A 21,981-nucleotide genomic window follows, 5' to 3' on the forward strand; every position below is an offset into this window, starting at 1 on the left:
GAGAGGAAGAGTTGAGAGACTTCAGGCAGTGTGACTACAGACGGTCCCCGACTCACGATGGTTTGACTTAAGTTTTTCAACTTTACAGTGGTGCACGGTAGTGAAAGCGATACCCATTCAATAGAAACTGTGCTTTGAATTTTGATTTTTTTCTGGGCTAGCGATATGCAGTATGGTCTCTCTTGTGAGGCCGTGGGAGCAGCAGTGGACCGCAGCTCCCGGATGGGCACGCGAGCACGAGGGTCACCAACTCATGCTCTATGGTGTATTTGCTGTGTGAGACGATTTTGCCCAACTGTAGGCTAATGTAAGTGTTCTGAGCACATTCAAGGCAGGCTAGGCCAAGCTGTGGTGTTCAGTAGGGTAGGTGTATTAAATGCATTTTAGACTTACAGTATTTTCAACTTACGATGGATTTACCAGGACATAACCCCATTTAAGTCGATGAGCATCGGTAGTTGTCTGAGCATCACTGGTTCAGTTAATTACTGATGATTTCTGTGCTGCCCCTGGGCTTATTTATCTCTTGGTAACTCACTGAGGCAGGGTTTTCCTCATTGCTGTAACCAGTGGATCGTGCTTACTTGTACAGTTAATGGCCTTCTTACCCTCTGGAGAAGATGGTGACCAGACCTTACTGGGTGGTGGTCTCTTTCCAGCCCTGGGGGCGTGGAGGTCCACGTGGAACTGCGTGAATCTCCACTGTTCTTTGGAGCGCTCTTCTCAGCCCCGTGGGGGGAGGGGGAAGGGCAGGGCATTTTGTGTGCATTTAAAGAGCAGAGGTGGTGGGCATTTAGCACAGCAGGGCCCAGTTGCCCTTGCCCCCCTCTTTCAACAGATGGTCATTTCGCACCTGAAACTGCGCGGATGCTGGGGATTCAGACATGGCGGGGTCCCAGGGCTTGCCTTCTGGATACTTATTCCCGTGAGGAAGCCAGTGATAGAAAGAGATGATTTCAGGGGCTCGGTTACTGTGGGAGCCCAGGAGAAGGAAATTATGCCTGGTTGAGTCTTGAAGAGTGAGAGACATGAGCCAGATGAAGCAGGAGAGGAAGCATCTTCCCTTTCTTAAGGAAAACACAGAGATGTGAACAGTATGTTACATGGTGAGAACTGCAAGCAGTCGAGTATTACGAAAGCTGAGTGTTACTGAGTGGTGGGAGAAGCTGGAGAAGTTGATCAGTTGTTTGATTAACTTCTCGGTGGATTTCCCGAAGCCCAGCAGCATCAGGCAAACATATAACTGTCTAAACTCACAGCGCTCTGTCTTATTTCCCGCTCAGTGTCAGTTGTTGCTGGAAGTGGCCTGGCCTCTGTTTATCTTCCTGATCCTGATCTCCGTGCGGCTGAGCTACCCACCCTATGAACAACATGAATGTGAGTATCTGAGTGTCCTGTCTGAGGCTCACCACGGGCAAGAGGAATCTGGGCAATGGGCATGGGCTAAATTCGACCTTTTCCCAGACGGTCTCTTTAGGAAACACCATAAATGGGTTGGAACAGAAAAGCTGGGCCCTTGATTTTTTGATAAGGCACAAACTCAGGAAACTATTTTCAGTCCTACTGAACAATGAGAGTAGTAACTATAATAATAGCCAAAGTCTGTGTCATACGTTCTAAGTAATGAAAGTAAAATAACCTTACTGGTAGTTCAGAAAGTGGTGATAAACAAAGGCCTCCTGAGGCAGTCCCTTAACACCACTGTCAGCTGGTCCCCGCCAGTCTTTTTCATATACATTATGTCTTTATTACACAGGTGCAAATCGTGGAACACATAATATTAAGTAGCGTTTGCGCAGAGCTTCTCAGATGGACTGATATTATTTGATTCTCATAACCACCTTGTATAATAGGCTTGATATTATCGTTTGATTTGATAAGTACATTGGGGCTCAGAGAAGGACTTGCCCAAGGTCACACATTTAATAAGTGACTGAGATGAAGTAAAAGCTCAGGTCATTTGACTCCCAAATCCTGTGTTTTGATTGTAGCCTTTACAGGGAGTATGGAAAATACAGTAGTGGCCAAGGACACAAGGCTCGAGATGTCAGGTTACTTGGGTTTGAACCCAGGCTTCAGCAGTTACTAGGTATATCACGTTGGGCAAGTGACTTAGCTTCTTGGTACCTGAGTTTCCTCATCGCTGTAATAATACCTGTAATATAAGGTTGTAGTTATTCCACGATCACGTCTTTCTCTCCTGGCTGGCCTCTCTGGATGGAGTGACACTACAGAAATGTCCCAGTCTGAAATGATCAACATTCATAGAAGGGGTTTAGCTGGAACCTCTGTTCCATTGCCCCTGTAACTTTTCCTACCACTCACCAGCTCTCCACACACCCTGCCAGCCTCATGCACTTCCAGGATGAACAGGATACTACTGCTCTTCAGGAAAGGGATCGCTGCAGGATCACCTTTGAATTGTGTTCTTGGTCTGGTCCACAGCATATGAAGGCGGTTACCTACCTGCTAATTAGCTAGAACACATTATATACACTCAAATTTTTAAAACCCCCACAAAACCAGAGGAACCTTCTACCAGATGTGATTTTTTCAGATATCACCAGAAATGAAAAGAATATAAAATGAAATAATTTGTGGGCCTGGGAGATAATTCTGCCTTCTCTTTTGGAACTCCCAAGATTGATGAGCAACCACATATTTGACTTTATTTAAGATCACCCTAAGCCCCACTGATGTGCATGTTTTAAGGAACACTCAGTTTTTTTCATGTGCTCGGCTGTTCTCTCTCTGGAATGATCACAAGTAGGCAAGATGGTGTAGTAGAAACATGCAGACTTTGGATCAGACAAATTGGGGTTTGTTTGTGTCCTGTCTCTGACACTTGTCGAGGTGGTGATGTTGAACACGTGGAATTTTAACCCAGGGTCGTCTGAGTCTAGACCATAGATTCTCAGAAATGTTGTGGAATTTTTATGTCTATAGAAGGCAGATATGACTTTTGCCTTCCACCTATGCACTTCTTGCAACCTCGCCTCCTGTTCTCGGGACCTAGCCAGAAGGTAGATTGCTAAGGCGAATCATGTCTCTGGAAACAAAGGGTTGGTGTATAATTCTGCCTCATAAATCTCTCCCAGTTTCACCCAGAGCCATCAAGGCCCTCATTACTTTCCTGGGTCCTGGGAGTCCGTTATGCTATTAGATTGTCATCCTGTGCACCCGTGCCAAGTCCCCTTCCTGCTTTAGCTTGCAAAGAAGGTGGGACACACACACAGGGAAGCGTCTTTGCTTCACCCATCAAGGTATAGCCTGAAATATCTTCACCTTCTACTGCCCTGTGCTGCCTGGACTGATACCACCCTGTGCTTGGCACCAGAGTCTCTGGGAGGTTAAAGGGGAGACTCTCGTGGTCCTTCGAGTACTTGGTTGGGTTACATAAATCTCCCCTGCATGAGGAGCAGCTGACTCAGGCGAGGGACCTTGTTTGGTTTTCCTTGAACTATTAACGGGGAGATAAGGAGGTTAACTGAGTAAATGTTGAACAGGCCAGAGTCCCTGCGGAGTGGCCACAGGCATCAGATCTTGTTGCCTCCTTGCTGTGGATGTCGCCTCCCCTGTTGGAATATGGAAAGAAGAAAAAGGCAGATGGAAGTGCCCCAGTACTGGAAGGCAGTGTTGCCAGTCCTGGCTTATCTGGGTTAGCTCCTGGGGAGACTCTATTAGCACCTTTGCATGAAAATAGTAAGCTGAATAGAACTGGGTTCCTGCTTTGGAGGAAGGTTGTGGCTGTGAGATTTGGAGGATTCCTAGCAGGACACCAGCAGAGTAAGGCCTATCTTAGGCTCACGCTGCAGGGCCTCAGTAATCCTAACAGTCCATTCCTCTAGCCTTCACACTGTGCCACGCACCCTGCTACATGCTGTGCCTGTAAGAATTCATGGAATACCTACTGCAGCTCTCTGAAGTAGATTGTTTTGTTTGTTTTTTTAAGAATATATCTTTATTGATTTCAGAGAGAGGAAGGGAGAGGGAGAGAGAGAGAGAGAAACATCAGTGATGACAGAGTCGTCACTGATCGGCTGCCTCCTGCATGCCCCCAACCGAGGATCGATCCTGCAACCCGGGCGTGTGTCCTGACCGGGAATCAAACAGCCATCTCCTGGATCCTAGGTCAATGCTTAATGGCTGAACCACGCCCGGTCGGGCATAGATTGTATTTTTATCACCATTTTACAGATAAGGAAACTGAGAGTTGGAGGTTCAGTGACTTGGCTAAAGTCTCTGCTTAGTGTGTTGTAGGGAGTGGATGTGAATCTCAGTTGGTCTGACCCCAAAGCCTGTGGAACTCCACAGCTCTTGCACCTACAGAGCCATGGGTCGCAATGATTGTTAACTCTTTGAGGGCATCACAGATGACCCTGAGAATATAATAGAAGCTGCAGCCATGGTCTTTCTGTCCAAAGGAATTCACATATTCTTGGTCCTCAGGTTAGGAGCTCCTTATCTTTGATAGCCTCAGAAGCAGCACCCATGCGAGACTGCCACACACCAAACTGTGCCTTTGGCACCTAGGACCAGCCAAATATACCCAATCATGCTGTTTGTCAGACCCTCCTCCACACAAAGGGAAAAGAGAATGGGGACATGACCTGTTGAATGGGGCTCATGGTTTCATTGAGGGTCAACAGCAACAACAAATGTAGGTTCACAGATGACCTCTGACCTGAGGTAGCTTGTTTATTAGGTGCCTTAAGGAGCTTGTGAAACTAACATAGGTTTGGCCAACAAAGGACAGCACAGAGGGGATTGAGAGGGGCTCAGGTATACAGGGGGGAGCAGGTATGAGGGAAGGAGCGTGGATTTGGATCACGGAAATGTGGGCTCCACCCCAGTCCTGCCCACTGATTCCCTGAGTGTTCTCCACCTGCTACTGCATCTTTCTGCAGTTTCCTCCTTAGAGCATGAAGGAATTGAATTGGATTAGGTCAACCTCAGGGCCCCTCTGTGTCTGTGAAAAGTACGGGGGCTGTGGAAGATGAACTAACAATCAACGACTAGCTGCACGCCAGGCCCTTTCTGCATGTGGTCTAAACTACCTCTCTTGCGACGTCTCCAAGGCTTGTGCCACGATTCCCATTCTACACATGATGTCAAGTAGATGAAGAATCACTATCTGATGCTAAGTTTCCAACTCAGGGTTGGATTAGTCAGAGGTGGCAGGTCTCTGTAATATGGGGGAGGGGACAGGCAGATTTATGGTGGGGACTATATGGAACCAATAGAGAGAAAGATGAAATCCCAAAACTGCTTCAAGGAACTGATGTTTCTCCTGTGTTTTTCTTTTCGATGCCAACAGGCCACTTTCCAAACAAAGCTATGCCCTCTGCAGGGACGCTTCCCTGGGTCCAGGGGATCATCTGCAACGCCAATAACCCGTGTTTCCGTTACCCGACTCCTGGTGAGGCTCCTGGCGTTGTTGGAAACTTTAACAAATCCATGTAAGTACTGGGACAGGTTTTCTTCCCCAGATGTGCCCATTCATTCTTTTCCTCCCCTTTTAAGCCTACGGAGAATTTTGAATGGTTGGATTTGAGCGAAGTTGCTTTCGTAAAGGTTTGTGTGATGAAGTCCGTAGGGTGAGGGCAGGGAGAATTGCTGCCAGGTTTAAGAATGTGCAGCTAAAAGTCATGTGGCTGGGGGCGGGGTGGGGCTTTCCTCCAAAACCTGGCTGATAAGTTGGGAAGCGAAGACAAGGAGTGTGCTGGCTTCCACGGGGAGGCCTCTGCTCTTTGTGTTGGTTCGCTCGCTCATTTAGCAGACATTCACTGTGCACCCGAGCTGCCTGGCCTGGGAGCTAGGTTTTATTCTGATTTTAAAAGAAATAAAAAACTTTTCTGTGGACTCTCAAGAGTATCCTGAGCCCTAAGTACTCTGTCTATCTACTGTGTCTCATGGATACATTGGCCCTGGGGGAGTGTGTGTGTGTGTGTGTGTGTGTGTGTGTGTGTGTGTGGGCTTCCTGGAGAGGAGGCACATGGGCTGAGCCTTGGTGGCCCCATGGGAAGGAGCATTTGGGGCAGGGCTGGCGGGGTTGTTTAAAAGCCTAGGACGCCAGTGACGCTGGGCATGGGGAACAGTAGGAGCGGAGGACCTGGCAGCCCAGCTGGCTGGGGCATGTGTCATAGGCAGGTCCTTTCTTCAACTGGGAGAGGCAGCTGGCCTAATAGAGCTTTTGTGCTTTTCCGGTCTTCCCTGCAGTGTGTCTCGCCTCTTCTCAGATGCTCAGCGGCTCCTTTTATATAGCCAGAGAGACACCAGCATGAAGGACATACACAAGGTTCTGAGGACGTTACAGATGATCGAGGCTAACAGCTCAAGTAAGCAAAGCCTTGCTGTGCGCGGGGTGTAACTGAACTTGGCCCTCACCAGGGAGAGGGCCTCTCGGGCGGCCTGGTGCTTGTCCCTCTCAGTCCTTCCCTCCTGGGTTTTCCTTCCCTGTGGCTGGGCACTGGCACAGGCCGGGCGTTAGGACAGTGAGGGGTGTAGATTGCTTCCAACTTCATTTCTCTGGAGTTGGCCGTAAGGTTGCAGCGATTGGGTGAATTTATAGATGGGGATACTTCTGTGCTGATAAGAGCAATTAAAGTTGCAACTTGATACTGACAAGTGGAAGTAAGCATTTACTTCAAACAGAAAATGCAATTCATCTTCCCCCTAGTCATTTGATTTAGTCTGATGGACATTTGAACTCTGATCTTTGAAAAACAAAATCCTGATCTCCGATCTGATACAATCCGGGCACGCCCGTAAGGAAGAGTGTCTGAGCAGCAGGCAGTTCGCTGGCCCAGGCGTTGGCTGAACGGGTCGTGAGCCTCCCAGGCAGTGGCTGCTGAAGGGGCGGGGGGGCGGAAGCCGTCTCTTGGGTGCAGACTGTGGTGGTGTGCAGAGAATTTAAAAACACAATTCTAATGAAAGCTGATCTTTTTATCATAACCATGGTTCTAAAATGGTGTCAGTGGTAAATTACTCCCCATCGTGGGCCAACTGCTGCCATGGCTCAGGGAAGGTTCTTTTCCCTTCGTTTGGTGTTTTGGGTGGGCTGGCCTTTGCTGAAAGGCCTCCCAGTTTGTGATCCACTTGGCGAAAGAAGACATGGTGTAAAGTGTTAGGGTCTGAAGCAGACTTGGATGGGAGCTCTTCCTTGGGCAGACAGAACTGTCCTTTCTCTGGGCAGAAAAAGAGGCAGTGGGTGGTGTGGAGCCTGATGACAGAGGGAAGCAGGGCTGTGACTGGTGGCATGGAGGAGGTGTTGCTGCACCTCGGACAGAGGTGCGAGGGCGCTGAGGGTCAGAGGGGCCCCCAGCTGTACTGCGTCTGGATGCTGTTTCCTTGCCCTGTAGGCCCCTGGTCCTACACACGTGTGTCTGACCCAGTGCAGGCCACAGAGAGGTGCAAGCAAAGCCTCAGTCCTTCCTCACCTACTGAAGGGCGCCTGCCTAGTGCGTCAGAGGCAGAGCTCGGGTTATTTCTTCTACTGCAGAGAGACAGTGTGGCCCTGCCAGAAGGGTTGAAAGAGTGTTAGGATATTTTGCTTTGTGGTTTTGTGACTTTGTGAATAAGTCACTTAGGCTCTTTTGGCTTCTCATCTGTGACATAGGGACAATAGGAGAACCTACCCCATAGGATTATTTTGAGGTATAAATGAAATATAACATTTAATTTCTTAAACATAGCATCTGGCATATAGGAAACATTTAGTGAATATGAGCTATGATTATTTTGGAGTGGTGACATCTTGGCCAAGCCATTTTAACCTTTCTGAGCCTTAATTTCCTCACCTATAAATGAATAGGTGACTTGCAATGTAAAATATAAACTCTTTTAAGTGTCTGGCACATAGTAGGCCTACCTCTCCCATGGCAGCTCTTTTTAGGTGTTGACAGCTTTCATGATCAGAACATGTACCTTTTAGAGAATGAGGCTAATTCTGTTTCCCTTGAAATATTTAAAGAGAGCTCTCATTTTTGTCCCCTCTCTCCCCAAAGTCTTTGATTTTTTTCTGGACTTGGGGAATGAATGATTCTTCCCTCCCCTCTGGCTCCCTCTGGTTGTGTTTCAGTGTGTCTCTGTCTTTTTAAAGTTTGTCAGAAACTGCAACAGTATCCTAGCACAGAGTAAAAGGGACTTTTGCCCCCTTTGTTCTGAGCACCGTGCTTCTGCCTGAGACTGCGGCAGGCTTCTGGGCATCCACGTCACACCGCTGACACATTCCGTGTGCAGTCAGCGGAAACTGAAATTGGGAGTCTCTGAAAGACACAGTGTTGGAAGTTACTTGTTTTCCATCCCTTCATTGTGCGGGCAGCTTTTTGAACCTAAGGAAAATATCTATCTCGTTTTCCATTTTCTATTTTCAGATTCCCTATGTCATCTCATCCTACCAAAAACCATCTTAGGTTTCGATTTTGCCATGTACTCTGCTTGCTGCTGCTTGTTGTTTCCTGTCATCTAGGATTTGAATAAATAGCTCTTTTTGTCAGGGATGACTGTGGGACCAAGGCTTGAGGTTTGGATCCATCCGCTGGAGACTTAACAACTCCTTTGGGCATTACCACTCAGGCCCTCAAAGATCCACCAGCCTGCGCTGAACAAGGACGACTTTGGGCATTTTGTTGCTGGGCTGGAGATGTCCCTTCGGAGGACATCCCTCGCCATGAGGTCGAGGGTTGGAGAGGGAAGGACCGGAGGAGAGCTCTGGGGCAGCGCTGTGTGCATCCGGACCTCCTGACTTGGGCCTTGAGCTTTCCCACCCCCTCGCCTGGATTTTTGATGTCAGCGGCGTGGCTGCCTTTTTTTGTATATTCACGGTACACGTCTGGTTGGTTCTGCCGTTCTGATGAGCTCTCTAGAACTTGTGTGAAATAAGTCCCGAGGCTTATGCTGGAATTTACTTAGGGGAAAGGGTCATAACTTCCTGGCTGTCAGATTTACTGGCAATCCTGAGAACTAACTGTATGGACCTTTGATTCTGCTTTGATCTTTGACACTCAGAGGCATGATCCCCAGAGGGCAGGACAGGCTCTGGTGACATGGCAATGTAGTTGGCTGTGGCAGGGTGTCGAGGGAAGGGGTTGTAAAATTATCGTCTTGTAAACAGCCAGCGGGCAGTACACTTTATAGCGTTAAGAGAACAGACTTGGCAGCCAGACTGCCTTGGTTCACATTTTGGCTCTGCTGCTTACCAGCAGATCATTCTACAACATCTCTGTGTCTCCGTTTCCTCAAAGTGGAGACACTGACAGAACCTCTCTTAGAGATATTATGGGAAATAAATGAGCTAATAACAATAAAGCATTAGGATAGTGTCTGGCACAAAAGAAGTACCAGGCTTGTACTTTAGTTCACTGCATATTCATGACCACCATGTGAGGGAGGGAATTTTTTCCCTTTTTATGCACATGAAGGAGCTGGAGTTCAGAGAGGCTAAGTAACTTGCCTAAGGAAGCACAGCTGGCAAGAAGCAGGAAAAGGTCTACAACTTCAGTCTTTCATACTCTGCTATTATTACATCCTAAAGAGAGTAGCCCAGTATAGCCAGAAACTTCTCCAAGGTCACAGGATGCTAGGCATTCGTGCTCCAGGGAAGGAAAGGGTATTCGTGGGTTGGGATCAGAAAGGAGACAAGAGGGCTCCCGAAAGAGAAATGCCAGACATTCTCCACTTCCTGGCTTCATGGGTAGCAGGCATGGGTGGACTGCTCCCCAGGGCCCATCCAGAAAGAACATGCCGTGACTTACAGCCACCTCTCCTTCCCCGCCTGAACCCTTTCCTTCCTTGGAGCAGCCACGGAAGTTGAGGTTGCAGTCCCAAGCTTTGTATTTTGTCCTTGTGGCCCCCGTGTGTCATCTTGTTGGAAGATCTGATGACATGTGTGTCAGCATTATGTGATCAAACTGGAAATTCCTTTAAATCTTCGGGTGACTGCAATTCACGTTCTGTATGCACTTGGTCAGTTCTAATTTAGGATCTTAGGGTTTCATATTTTGAAACCTTTCTACCTAACGTGAGGAAGTTTTCCTAGATCGTCACAGCCAGGCTGCAGCCCAGAGCCCAGGCTGTTGGTTTCCACCCGGGGTAGGGGGCTGTTCCCAGCAAGGCTGTGGTCGTGTGGATGCCACGCTGCAGTGCTGTGTTGAAATACTGCCCGAACTAAATCAAGTCAAAGGTCAGCTTTAGCGGGGCAAGAATAGAAAGCACAGTTGCACTCAATTACAGGACAGCACGTACCCCGCAATATCAGGCTGCCTCTAACAAGTTCGGATGGCTCTCATCAAGAACAGGATTTTAAAAAACCACAGTATTTCATGACTTTTGCTTTTCCAGTTTAAGGTTTATTTATCATTTTATAAACCATAAGATTACATTTGTAATCTTGGGTGACAAAGAGCAGGCTGGGAGTCCAATTTGTTTCTGCTTTGGAGCGTCCCGTTTCCGGCCCTCTTATCACTCTTGTAGTGAGGCTCAAAAGGGCGATCTTAGAGCGACACTTTGTCCCAGGGATGAAGTTGCACAGGTAAGGATGCCCTTTTACATTTTAATGTCCTGTTACCTTCAAGACTTACGCTGGCACTATCAGGTTGATGTTATCATCTCCATTTTATTGATGAGGAAACTGAGGCTGAGAAGCGATACGTCAGGTTCCCAAGGCCATAGAATAAAGCTGGGAATTGAATCCAAGTCTGTTTCACCCCGAGGCTCAGCGTTTTCCCACCACACCGTGTGGCCATGTTGCCTTATTTTTCAGTACCAGGACTTAGGGGCGGCACCATGAGCTTTTGATGCCAAAAACAGGATGAGGCGTTTTTTAAAGAGTTGAGAGGTTTAGCTAATTCCCAATATAGGAGAAAGAGCCAAAGCTCTGTAGCCTGAGCTGATCGGGTTCAAATGACCACTTGCTTACTCTGTAGCCTTGAGCAGGGTATTAACCTCTCTGGGCCTGTTTTCACATTTGAAAAGTGGCAATAATACATTTCTTATAAGTTGATTTTAGGGATTAAAAAACAAAACAAAACTCACATAACGTGTCCGAGGATCAACAAATGCTAACCACCTTTCTCTGCCCACAGATCACTACCTCGTCTCTTCCTATGTTTTATTAACTTTAAAAGAAAAAAAACACTAAGCTGTTTATACATGATATATATTAACAATCCTTCCTTAGTCCAGTCCTGGAAAGAATCCCTTCTCAGCCCCTGTCTCATAAACTCATTTTCCTTTTGGCCAGAACTTGGCTTGAGCCAATGCTACCCCCTCAGGGCTCCCTTCATTTCCTTCTGGGTTTCCAAGCCAGCCCCACCATGCCTGCCACCCCCTTGCATCAGGAGTGCTCCTGGCCAGTGCGAACAAGTCACTCCTTTCCTTTGGGGCTACAGTCTCCACTGGCTCTTTGAGGACCTGGCTACTATTCAAGTTCTTATCAGTTGCTGTGAGTCTTCATTCCAGGGGCTGCCAACAACCTCTCCCACCTTGGCCACTTCTCAGTAAGGCATGAGTATGCTCTTGCCTCAGTAGATGTAACCGGGGAAAAATGTGTCACGTCTCTTTCCATCCCCTGATTTCAACGGTGACAGATCCTGGAGAGGCTGAGAGGGCTGGAGGCTCGCACCTCCGTTCATCCACCTGGGAGGCCAGGGAAGGACCATGTCTTTCAGTAGCATCTCTGTTGTTACAGGGTCTTTCCTGCCTTCAGGGAGCACAGAGAATTATTGCTGCTTTGAATAATAGCACTAGTATTTGGGGGTCAGTAGCCATTTAAAAGTTTGTTGAACTAATGCAAGTTCACATTACATGTAAAATACTTTAAGAACTATGTGGCTCCTAAAGTTATAGGACTCCTATTGGCTTCAGGAGAAGACTCTGGCCTCAAAGGGTTCAGGGAGCATACCCCTAAATTTTCAGTGTTGGGAACCCATCATATTGTTATCATGACTTTATCAACATTCATTTCGAACTTGTTTAATTTTCAGCTTGTCTTTTCTCATACATAACGAGTCAGCATTCAGGGTACTTTACCCCTATAAGGTATAAGGTATAAGGTGAACTCTGTTTACAGAGAAATGCAGCTCTGAGAGCTGAGCGACCTCTCCAAGGCCACATAAGGGGAACATTCTGGAACTGAGACTTGAGCCAGGTTAGCCAGACTGGAATCTGAGATCTTCCCCTTACGTCTTGGTATCCCCAGCAAGCCCTCACTGTAGAGAAGGAAATGCCTCCTGGGTTGGGAACCCCAGGCTGAGACCCCCAGCAGGAAGGACCTCAGGCTACCAGCATCCCAGGCTCCCAGCCTTCTTTCACCTGCCAAGGAGTCACCCCAGGGAACAGCCAGGTCACCCCGCTTTACCTGCCTCTCCAGAGCCCTAGTCTTCCCAGAGAAGGGTCCAGCCATCTGAGTGAAACAGGCATTAGCTGTCCTGGAAGAAGAAAATACAGCCCTAGCATCCGGAAAACAAACCAAAACAACCCCCACGAAAAACCGCCGAGAAGAAACCCGAGCGTGTTTGTTGCCAGCCCTTTCATAGCAGAGATGCTTCAGGGTCTTGTTTGTAGAGGCGGACAGTTTAGGCTGAGTAAAGCCAAGAGTTAGAATTTGCCCCAGGCCCCGCAGGGCCATTACCATTTGATTAGCTGAGGGCTGGGAGACCCTCCTGGGGTCCTTTTAAGAAGAGCGTCTGGGCCTTGGATGCTGACGTGATCTTTCTCCAACTTCTCCTTTTTTCCCCCATTTGCTGCCTCCACCCACTTCTCAAGCAGCTGATGGCTGTGGTTCCTTTTCTTGTTTGAACAAAAGAGACGACAGCGATCTTGAAATCCGAGCTGGGGACTGGAGGGCATTGACCGAGAGTAACCCCAGCTCTCTGGCTGAGGGCTTCCCTCCTCCGCCTTCCTGCTGCCCTCCCTCCTCTCTCCTCCCGCCCCCCCTTCCCTCCGCTCCTCCCCCTGCTCCGCTTGTCCTCTGCGGAGCTCAGGCAGGCTGGAAAGAATCAGAGCAAAGCTAAGTGGCTTTGGAAGCATCCCCCAGGGCAGGGCCTCTCCCCACCGCACCCCTCTACCTGCTCTGGAGGCGTTTCCTTAGCTCGGTCAGGGAGGCCTGGCCCCGGGAATTGGCCAGAAACTGAGGGTTCTGTCCTGTTCTTCCTCGGGTCACAAAATACGCGTTTCACTTGTTTTGTTCTTTAGACTCCAAGGTTCTGGTTTTATTTTTCCTCCTTTGCCCACCTCACCACACCCAAAGAAAGCCCTTGGGAATTGGACAGGCCACCTCTAGGCAGAACTAAGGAGGCCGAGTTCAGCGGATCACGTATCTGGGTCCACGTTGGAGAGCGCGCTGCAGGAAAGCTGTCCTGGTGTTTTGCTGGATGGTGACTTTGTCTTCTCTGGGGGCCGCAGGGGCTCACGCTTTAGTGACTGGTCAGCTCCCTGATGGCTGTGCTCTGTGACAGCATCCATTCCCTCTCAGGTACCTGTGGAAACCCAGGAGGCTCGGCAGCCCTTTCCCTGTGAAAGGCTACTCGCACATTCTTGATCTTGGTTTCCACAACAGCCTGTTAATAGCCCCATTTTATGGTTAAGGAAACTGAGGCCCAGAGAAATGAAGAAGAGGGTTCATGGTTACATAGTCAAGGAACAGCAGAGCTAGGACTTGAATTCAGATCTTCTGACATGATACCCAAGGCTGACTTCATTTTACCCCAGGGGTACCACCGACTAGAAGACCTCTGAGATCATCTCTTCGTCCCACATTTTACAGATAAGAAAACCAAGGTCACGTCAACTCACTTGGGCAAAGCTAAATGGCTCAGTGACTGTTTTCTCCACTAAGTGTTCCCTGTTTTGCCTCTACTAACTGGTCTTTCTTACCGGTCATCTTCCACTTATGCTAATCTTTGCAGTGACCTCCCTTGTGGATGTGATCTTTCCCGTTGATTCTCTATAAAATGCTAGATTTATTCTTCTATAAAGTTCTGAATAGACAAGTAAGTCAGTTTCAACCTTTTTGTCTTATGAACAGTATCAGCAGGAAGAACTCAAAAATTCTGTCCAACTTAGGAATTCAGCCAGGGAAATACAAAACACACACACACAGAGACACAGGCCATGGAGCTAATGAAACTAGTCGTTCCTGAGAGTGAGGATACTAGCAGCCGTCTTTATTGGGTACCTTTCTCAGTGGCTGGCATCATAGTGGGACTTCAGGTACATTTTCTCATTTAACCTCCAGCTTAGCCCAGTGAGGTCAAGTGTACATGCCATTGTCACCCCATTTGTTCTGTTGACACCGTCCCTGCTTCCAGCTTCCACTCACTTGACTGTCTTTTCGACCTGGGCTGACGCAGCTGTGTGGGCTCAGAGACACTGGAGTGTTGTCTTGATCTGGTTTGTCTCACGTTTGTGTGCCGCTCCACTCTTCCCTAAGCACTGCAAGGTGAGTTTACTTCTCTGTAATTGACGGTTTTCCAGATCATCTTGGTTCGTTGGTTAATCCACTCATTTGTGTTCATTCCTTTACACACCCACCATTCACTGAGAGTGCCTCCTCCGTGCCAGGCACTGCTGCATGCCAGAGTTACAAAGTCCTCGCCCTCATGGCACTTCTGTTCCTCTGGGGAGAAAGATGTGTGTTCAGACAACTGCACCTTGCTCTTTGGGGTGCTCGAGGGAAACATAGGATGCTCTCAGGCCATAGAGGAAGGCCACTAACCCAGCTTTGTGGATGGGGAAGTCAGGGCAGGCTTCCTGGAGGAGATGAATCATGGTCCAAGTCATAAAGAAGGGTCAGGAGCTAGCTAGGCTAAGAGGAAGACTGTTTACGACACCTGGCTTTCTCAATATTCTTGGCGTCTCCACTCATTTTCCTGCCAGCCACGTAGTGGGGAAAACTGAAAGCAAGATACAAGGTGACCCCTCTCTGGCCTCACACCACATTCCTTCCTCTTCTCTTCTTAGTTCCCAACTCTTAGGCTTTGAGGAATCGCCTCTCTGTTTATCTTCTTGTTGGTAATTTATTCATTTAAAGACATTTTTTTTGACAACCTACTACATGCAAAGCGCTATGACAGTAGGGTGCCCTCGTCCCTGCCACCACGAGAGGCCTTCTTCCACTCACCAGCCACACTTCTAGGCAAGTTTGGCTCTCTGTTCTTTTCCAGAATTTGGCTTTGGCCTGACTCTCCACCATGAAACGCTTGCAGATAAAACTCATCTTGGTCAAACGGTTCATGAGCTGTCGTCTGTGGCTTCCTCATTTCTCCTGTTTTATTGACTTGCCTCTCCTCTCCCTTACTAGCCTTGGGGGCCCCTTGAGGGCAGGGCCTGTGGCCTTACCTTTTCTCTATACTTCATAGTGGCACATTGGTAAAGTTGAGTGAAAAAAACCCTTTTCAAAATCACAAATTACCGTTTATTGAGCAGCTACCACGGGCCAGTTGCTCACCATTTGTGCTTTACATAGGTATATCTCTAATTCTCATATCTTTGAAAGGTGGATACTGTTGTTCTTACCTTTTAGGTAAGAAAACTTGGGCTCAGGAAAGCAAAATGAATTTCCGAAAGCCACACCATTAATAAACAGTAGAGCCTAGCATCAAATTTAGATTTTTTTTTTCCTGGTCCCATATCCCTGAACTTTCACCATACCATTGTTTCTCAAACTTGTCTGGAATCGCCTGGGATGTTTTACAAAATCCTGATGCCTGGGTCTGAGGCCCAGCTCTGATTAGTGGTTGGGGTGTGTGGCCTGGGCACTGGGATTTTCGTGAAGCTCCCTCTGTGAGTCTAACGGGAGCCAGGGTTGAGAACCTGTGTCCACACCCGCTGCAGCTGCTGTTGGGGGAGGAGGGAGTGACTCTCAGTGTCCACATGTGTGGTATCCATGTGACCAGAGTGCACGTTCTTTGTAGTCACGTGTCTTTGGCCTCCTTGCTGCTTCCCCACCCAGTGACCTCACCCCTCTGCACATGCACAGCCAGGGGTCCTTGACTGTCTCATCAGCTTCTTGGTTCTCATGCCTCATCCGAGGGATTCACTGATAGGCAGTTGGAGTTTGATCGCATCCAGCTGTTCTCATACTTAGAGCCTGTTGACATAACAGAAGAGTCTTATAAATACACTGAGCACGCTCGCTGGTCTGGAGAGTGTTGCTGGTGACCTAGCCCCGTAGCAAGTGCAGCCGGGGGCGGCCTCCCACACGTTAGCCGCCCTGCTGTTCTGAATTCCCGAGCACACTGTCCACGTGCTGCGCTGGCCTTTCACACTCGGGAGGAATCTGTGGTCCACCTGGTCAGTGAGAGTCAGCTCATGCGTGTATTCTGTCCTGTCCAGGGCTCGGAGAGGTCCAGCCCCCGAGCCTGGTGCTTTTTCCTTTGTTCCACAGTGCTCAGGGCCTGGCTTTTCTTGCTGAACCCCAGTTGAAGCCACCAGCTTTCCTACATCCCTTCCTGCTTAGCCCCACCATAGGGATGCTGGGACACCCCAGATGCCACTTTGTCTCCCCGGGAGTGTAATACTAGTGACTGGGGGTCCTGTTTATTCCTGGGATGTGGCTGGGGGACTCATCCTGACACTGCTGATCCTTTCTGGGACCTGCTCAGCTGAAAGGAAGTCTCCTGTGATGCTGCTCAGATACTTCTGGAATCTTCCTAGTCCCAATCCCATCTCCTAATATTTATTACTCAGCCGTCCTTCACTGGTCAGTAATTCTTTGGCAGGCCCTGATCTAGGCCCTGCGACACAGAGATAAAACCTATATTAGCATAAAAATAAAACAACATTCCTAGAAGTATGACCCCCAGAACCCCTGCATCAAAAGTACAAGGGGTGCTTATTAAAATATAGATTCTTAGGCCCCATTCTAGATCCACTATTCCAGGATCTCTGGGGATCGAGCCCAAGCAACTGCACGTTAGCATGCTTCCTAAGTGAATCCCAGACTCCCTGAGGTTTGACGACTACAGAGGTGAGCCCTGTGGTAACAGTACAACGTCGTGATGGTGAATGCCGCGCAGGGGGCCGTCTGTAGGAGTACCTGTTCCGAGGAGGAGCACTCACTGGGCAAGGAAGAGCGGCTGCTTGAAGGAAGAACTAGATGCAGCCAGAGACGCCCGTCTAGAGACGGGAACTGTGCTTAATTCCTTTCTATAACTGCATTCCTCAAGTTTGCATGAGCAGAGCAGGCTGGGATCAGGCGAGGGTCTGGCTAGGCTGTGGGGCCTTCCCACTGGATCTCTGCACATGACCCCCTTGGCTCCCAGGGTTGGCTCCTGTCCTCTTTAAGCCTCCCACTGCAGCCCCATTTTCAGATCTGACCTGTTTCTCTTCAGTTAAATGACTTAGGTTTGCAGGGTTTGCCCCCTAGAGGTCAGGTAGTGCCTGGGTCTGTGGGCTGCAGGCTGCAGACAGCGGCTGCCCGGCCACGATTAGCTGGTTTTCTCTTTATTGGAAGAAGCTGGGTTATTAAGAGAGTGGAGCAGAAGGAGAAGAAGGGACAAATGAAACAGGGCAGGAAGAGCGATGGTATTTTAGAGTTGGGGCAGGGGGAGGCTGCCAAGCATCTGGTCCGAGACCTCTCTGTGTGGAGATGAGGAAACTGAGGTTCAGGAAGATGATATGAAATACCCAAGCCACACCACGTGCACAGCCTCCAGCCCTGGGGACTGAAATTCTGCGTCACTGGCCAGTGCTTTTTCTGCTTCACTACACAGGATTGGAGCCTTTTCTCAATGCACCTGGAGGGCTTATTTTTTAAAGGGGTTCAGTATGAAACCCTGTGGCAATCCATCAGTATGGGTGATTTTTTTAGTATATACTTACACGTGTCCTTTTTTTAAAAAATATATTTTTATTGACTTCAGAGAGAGGAAGGAGAGGGAGAGAGAGGTAGAAACATCAATGATGAGAGTCATTGATGGGCTGTCCTCTGCACGCCCCCTACTGGGGATCAAGCTTGCAACCCGGGCATGTGCCCTGACTGGAAATTGACCTGGTTTATAGGTTGATGCTTAACCACTGAGCCACTCCGGCTGGGCTTATGTGTTTTCTTAAACCGTGGCAGACCTGGGTTTTGGAGCTCCGTATCACATGCTCCATGTTTGGAATTAAAATGAGACCGTGTCTGTGGAGGCCGTTGGATATGTGTAATGCTCCACCCCAGTGGCTCTCTAAGTGGGGGCCCTGGCCCCGCAGCATCAGCATCACCTGGAAGCTTGTTAGAAATGCACATTCTCCAGCTTCCCCCCCAGGCCTCTGAATCAGAAACTCTGGGATGGGGGCCAGCAAGCTTTTCAACAGGCCCTGCAGGTGATTCTGATGCCCACTCAAGCCTGAGAACCACTGTTCCTTAGGAGGAAACCCGCCCCAGGGCTTCAGGGAATGAGACTTTAAATACCTCCGATTTTAGCTACCTGAGATGGCAGTGGGAGGCAGGAGCAGTGGGGTTGGTGTCACAGATCTCAGGTGGGGTGGGTGAGATCATTTAAAAGGTTTGGCTTTTTCCTTGGAAAGCAAGGGGAGGCCGTGCGTGTGTGTGTACAGCACTGTCGCACTGTTGAGTCTAGGAGCTCGTGCTGAGTGTGGCTCTCCATGTCTTTAGAAAGTAACCTTTTCATGTCCCTCCAGGTACGACAAAGCTCTCCAACCTTGTTTCTCTGTGTGCTTGATCCAGAAGCCTGTGGTTGTCGAATAGTTTAAGACGAGGCAGTCCAATATTATGATAGTTTTCTCCACTTGCCCTATTGTGTGTGTGTTTTTTGAGTTAGTTATTAAATGAAAATAAAACGGTATTTCTCGGCAGATTTGACACTCCGGGATTTCCTGGTGGACAATGAAACCTTCTCTGGATTCCTGCATCACAACCTCTCTCTGCCAAGGCCCGCTGTGGACAGAATGCTGGGGGCCAGTGTCAGCCTTCGCAAGGTAGGCTGCCACCTGAAGCGTCCTTGGTGGGGCTGCTCGCAGTGACATTGTTCAAGAGCGCCTGGAAAGGAATGAATAAGCCCCTGTCTTCGTGATGGCACTGAAGGAGCGTGTTAGCTCAGATTCACCTATTTTTACTTCCCTGCTCAGGCTGGCTTTGCCATGCTGCTCAGAGAGTGGAACGTGCAACCTGCTGGCATGGGCCAGCTGGTTGAAATAAAACTGATTTCCTGCCTGTCAATTGGCAGTTGTAGCCAACTTTCTCCTAAAAGGGGGATGAATTTAAGTTAAGACGAATTAAGCACTTTTGTTAAAAGTTCACAGTTCTGAGACAGTAAGCAGGGTTGAGAATTATTGATCTGGAGCAGCTCTGTCAGCAGATTAAAAAAAAGAAAATGCTTCTTTAAAGACAGAAATATAAGCAGAAAATGTTTGTTGTTGTTTTCCCCCCTAATTTGTATAACCAGGAAGTAATGTTAGAGTTTATATGGATTTTTAACCTTCCATTCTTAGAACACTTCCTCAGCATCATTAGATACACAGCTCCTGTGGAGTGGGTGGTAGGCCCAGCTCACATGGTTACTGATTTTCAGAGGGGCTTCTCACAATTGTTCTCTGACAGAAAGGGGAACTGCTTCCTTACCCTGTCTCGTGTCTGCGTGCCAGCTTGTCTTTACAATAAGCAGAAGTAGTGGAAATGTTTATGCCTGAAAATAAGATCTTTGCTGCATATGCTCTAGAACTTTTAAAATTAGAAAAATGTGCTTACTGCTTGCCCTTATGAAACTAGGAAAATATGCCTTGTGTTTAGCAATTGTGTGGTTGGGAGATGGGCCAAAGGGAGCAGGCGTATGAAAATAGTTGCATTTAGCATGATTTCCATTGCCCCCTGCCAATTTCATATCTGTCATGTCCAATCAGTTTAACATGAGGGATGTCCTAAGTGTGGAGGTGGTCTTTGAGTGGTAATTAGCTTCTTTGTGTAGTCTGTGTTCTTAAACACAGATACTAAGGTAGGCCAACAGCCTGAAAGCCAGGGCATTTAGAGAAGGGAGTCAGACTGAGGTGCAATTGAGTACCTGGCAGTGGGTGAAAACTTAACGGAAACTGTGGCAGTGTTAGAGAGCCACATGGGTTTTGTGAAATTTTAGGTTCATCACTTAAAATAGGTTGTACTACAAGGCGGTCTACTTGCATCAATTTAAACTAACCTGGAGTAATAAAAGAGTCTGCATCACCCACTCGTTATTCGCAAATACTTACCGTCTGTTATGTTCCAGCACTGTGGATGCAAAGTGAGTAGGAAAACTAAGACCCCTCGTTGTATTGAATTTGCAGTCTAATGGACAGTAAGGACCGTATAAGAAGCTCAGTTTATTTAGGCCCAGAAAAGCTAATGAAGTGAGCAAAATGTGGCCAAGCAGAGGCTCGCTAGGGGCTCTGCTATAATGAACATAGAAGAATGACTTTGGATTGGCCTCAGTAGATGAGAACCTTGGCTTGCTGGCACTGTGCTCCAAGGCAAGCAAAACTAAGAGTTCCAAGTTCTGAAATTGCTTGAACAGTTCGTTGCATCAGTTAAATATCTCTGCCTACAAATGAACAGAATAGACACTTTTCCCCTATAATTCAGCTCAACCCCAGTTGAACATATTATAAGTTCCAAAATAATGAGAATGTTTTTCACACTCAAGATTCCTAGTCACTGAGTCATGTGTCCCACTTTTGAGAAAAGACTTGGACTCAGGATTTCCCTTCTCAAGGACAGGGGAGTGGGAGACGAGTCAAAGACAACATTCAGGTTTAAATATCCCGTTAGATCGGGCCTTGACACATTCCAAAGTTTATTAAAGAGACTCGATGCATTGGACTATTGCAGTGGTGGCCATTCTTCAGAGCTGTGTTGATGTAAAATCCCCTAATAGGCTTCAAGCACCCAGTGTTCCATCTTTGTAATCCAGTTTTGCTTGTCTCTCTTTGCATGAAATGCTTCCAGGTATTCTTGCACGGCTACCAGTTACGTTTGACTAATCTGTGTAGTGGATCCAAGTTAGGAAAGGTGATCCAACTCGGTGACCAAGAAGTTTCCAGGCTCTGCAGCCTGCCAGGGGAGAAACTGGATGCTGCAGAGCAAGTGTTTCTCTCCAACATGGACATTCTGAAGCCGATCCTGGTGAGTGGGTGTGCTGTGTGGAGAAGCTTCAAGCACTAATTCTTTTGGAATGTGAAATTTTTCTTTGGACAACGTGACTTTGTTTTTGTAGAAACAGAGCTGGCTGGGAGTTTGAGATGTAATTTAGCTCAGTGGTATTCTAACTGTTCTTAAAAACTTTTGGGCGATCTCTCAAAGAGTAAATGGAGGAAGGATGGGTTGGGTGTGGCTCTTAATCTAAGCCCAAGGTCCCTTGTGTCTGTTTCAATCAGAGAAGACCAGGCTTTTTTGTTTGTTTGTTTGTTTTTAAAATCATAATTTGAGATTATAAGAAATCATTTGAAAAAAGAGTTCTCCAGTCCAGATTTTTAAAAAAGTCTCAAAAGCATTGATAGAAAAGTAGATATCTATTCACTTTAAAAGGCCCATCAGAAAGGAGACACTGAACCATCACAGTGGGAAAACCTTGGACTTGGATGGAAGCACACTCAATAATTAACTTAACCAAAGACAAAATTGCATTTACCAAAAAAAAAAAAGAAATTGCCAACAAAGTCTGATTAGTCTAGGAATCAATAGTTCAGAGAAGCAGAATAATAGTTCAGAGAATACATGTTCATTCTTACTCAAAGAATGGGGATGAACCTGAGCATTTTGGTCCTTGGAGTGTTGTATATAGTTCCAGAACAGGTGCATTTTGGGGGGTTTTGTGAGAGCTCTGGTGAACGGCCCCTCCAACAGCATCATTTAACATTCAGTGTTTTTACTCACCAGTTAGCGCTCTGATTGGTCATTAGTTTCTTTTACAACCAGGGAAAGAGCCCTGGAAGAAAGATATGCCTGCAAAGAGATGTTCCTCATTATAATACAAAGAAGTTAGAATCCTCTGGGGCTTTGTGCCACAA

General features: G+C 47.7%; 1 protein-coding gene and 1 long non-coding RNA gene across 2 annotated transcripts in view; one reads left to right on the forward strand and one right to left on the reverse strand.

Moving 5' to 3' along the window:
- The window catches only part of ABCA1 (ATP binding cassette subfamily A member 1), a 111,026-nt gene that overhangs the window by 27,837 nt on the left and 61,208 nt on the right, over positions 1-21,981 (forward strand). Inside the window, exons 3-7 of the mRNA XM_081152359.1 lie at positions 1,284-1,377; positions 5,318-5,459; positions 6,220-6,338; positions 18,803-18,924; positions 20,921-21,097. Coding sequence (XP_081008485.1) covers positions 1,284-1,377; positions 5,318-5,459; positions 6,220-6,338; positions 18,803-18,924; positions 20,921-21,097 — 654 coding nt within the window. The remainder of the gene's footprint in view (positions 1-1,283; positions 1,378-5,317; positions 5,460-6,219; positions 6,339-18,802; positions 18,925-20,920; positions 21,098-21,981) is intronic.
- LOC308564312 lies at positions 10,332-12,810 on the reverse strand. Its single transcript, XR_013999925.1, has 3 exons — positions 12,632-12,810; positions 12,359-12,428; positions 10,332-11,701 (listed from the first exon to the last, which is right to left on the reverse strand). It is a non-coding gene; the product is annotated as an uncharacterized lncRNA (long non-coding RNA).

This window comes from Miniopterus schreibersii, assembly GCF_964146895.1.
Source record: "Miniopterus schreibersii genome assembly, chromosome: 11".
NCBI classification, from domain to species: Eukaryota; Metazoa; Chordata; class Mammalia; order Chiroptera; family Miniopteridae; genus Miniopterus; species Miniopterus schreibersii.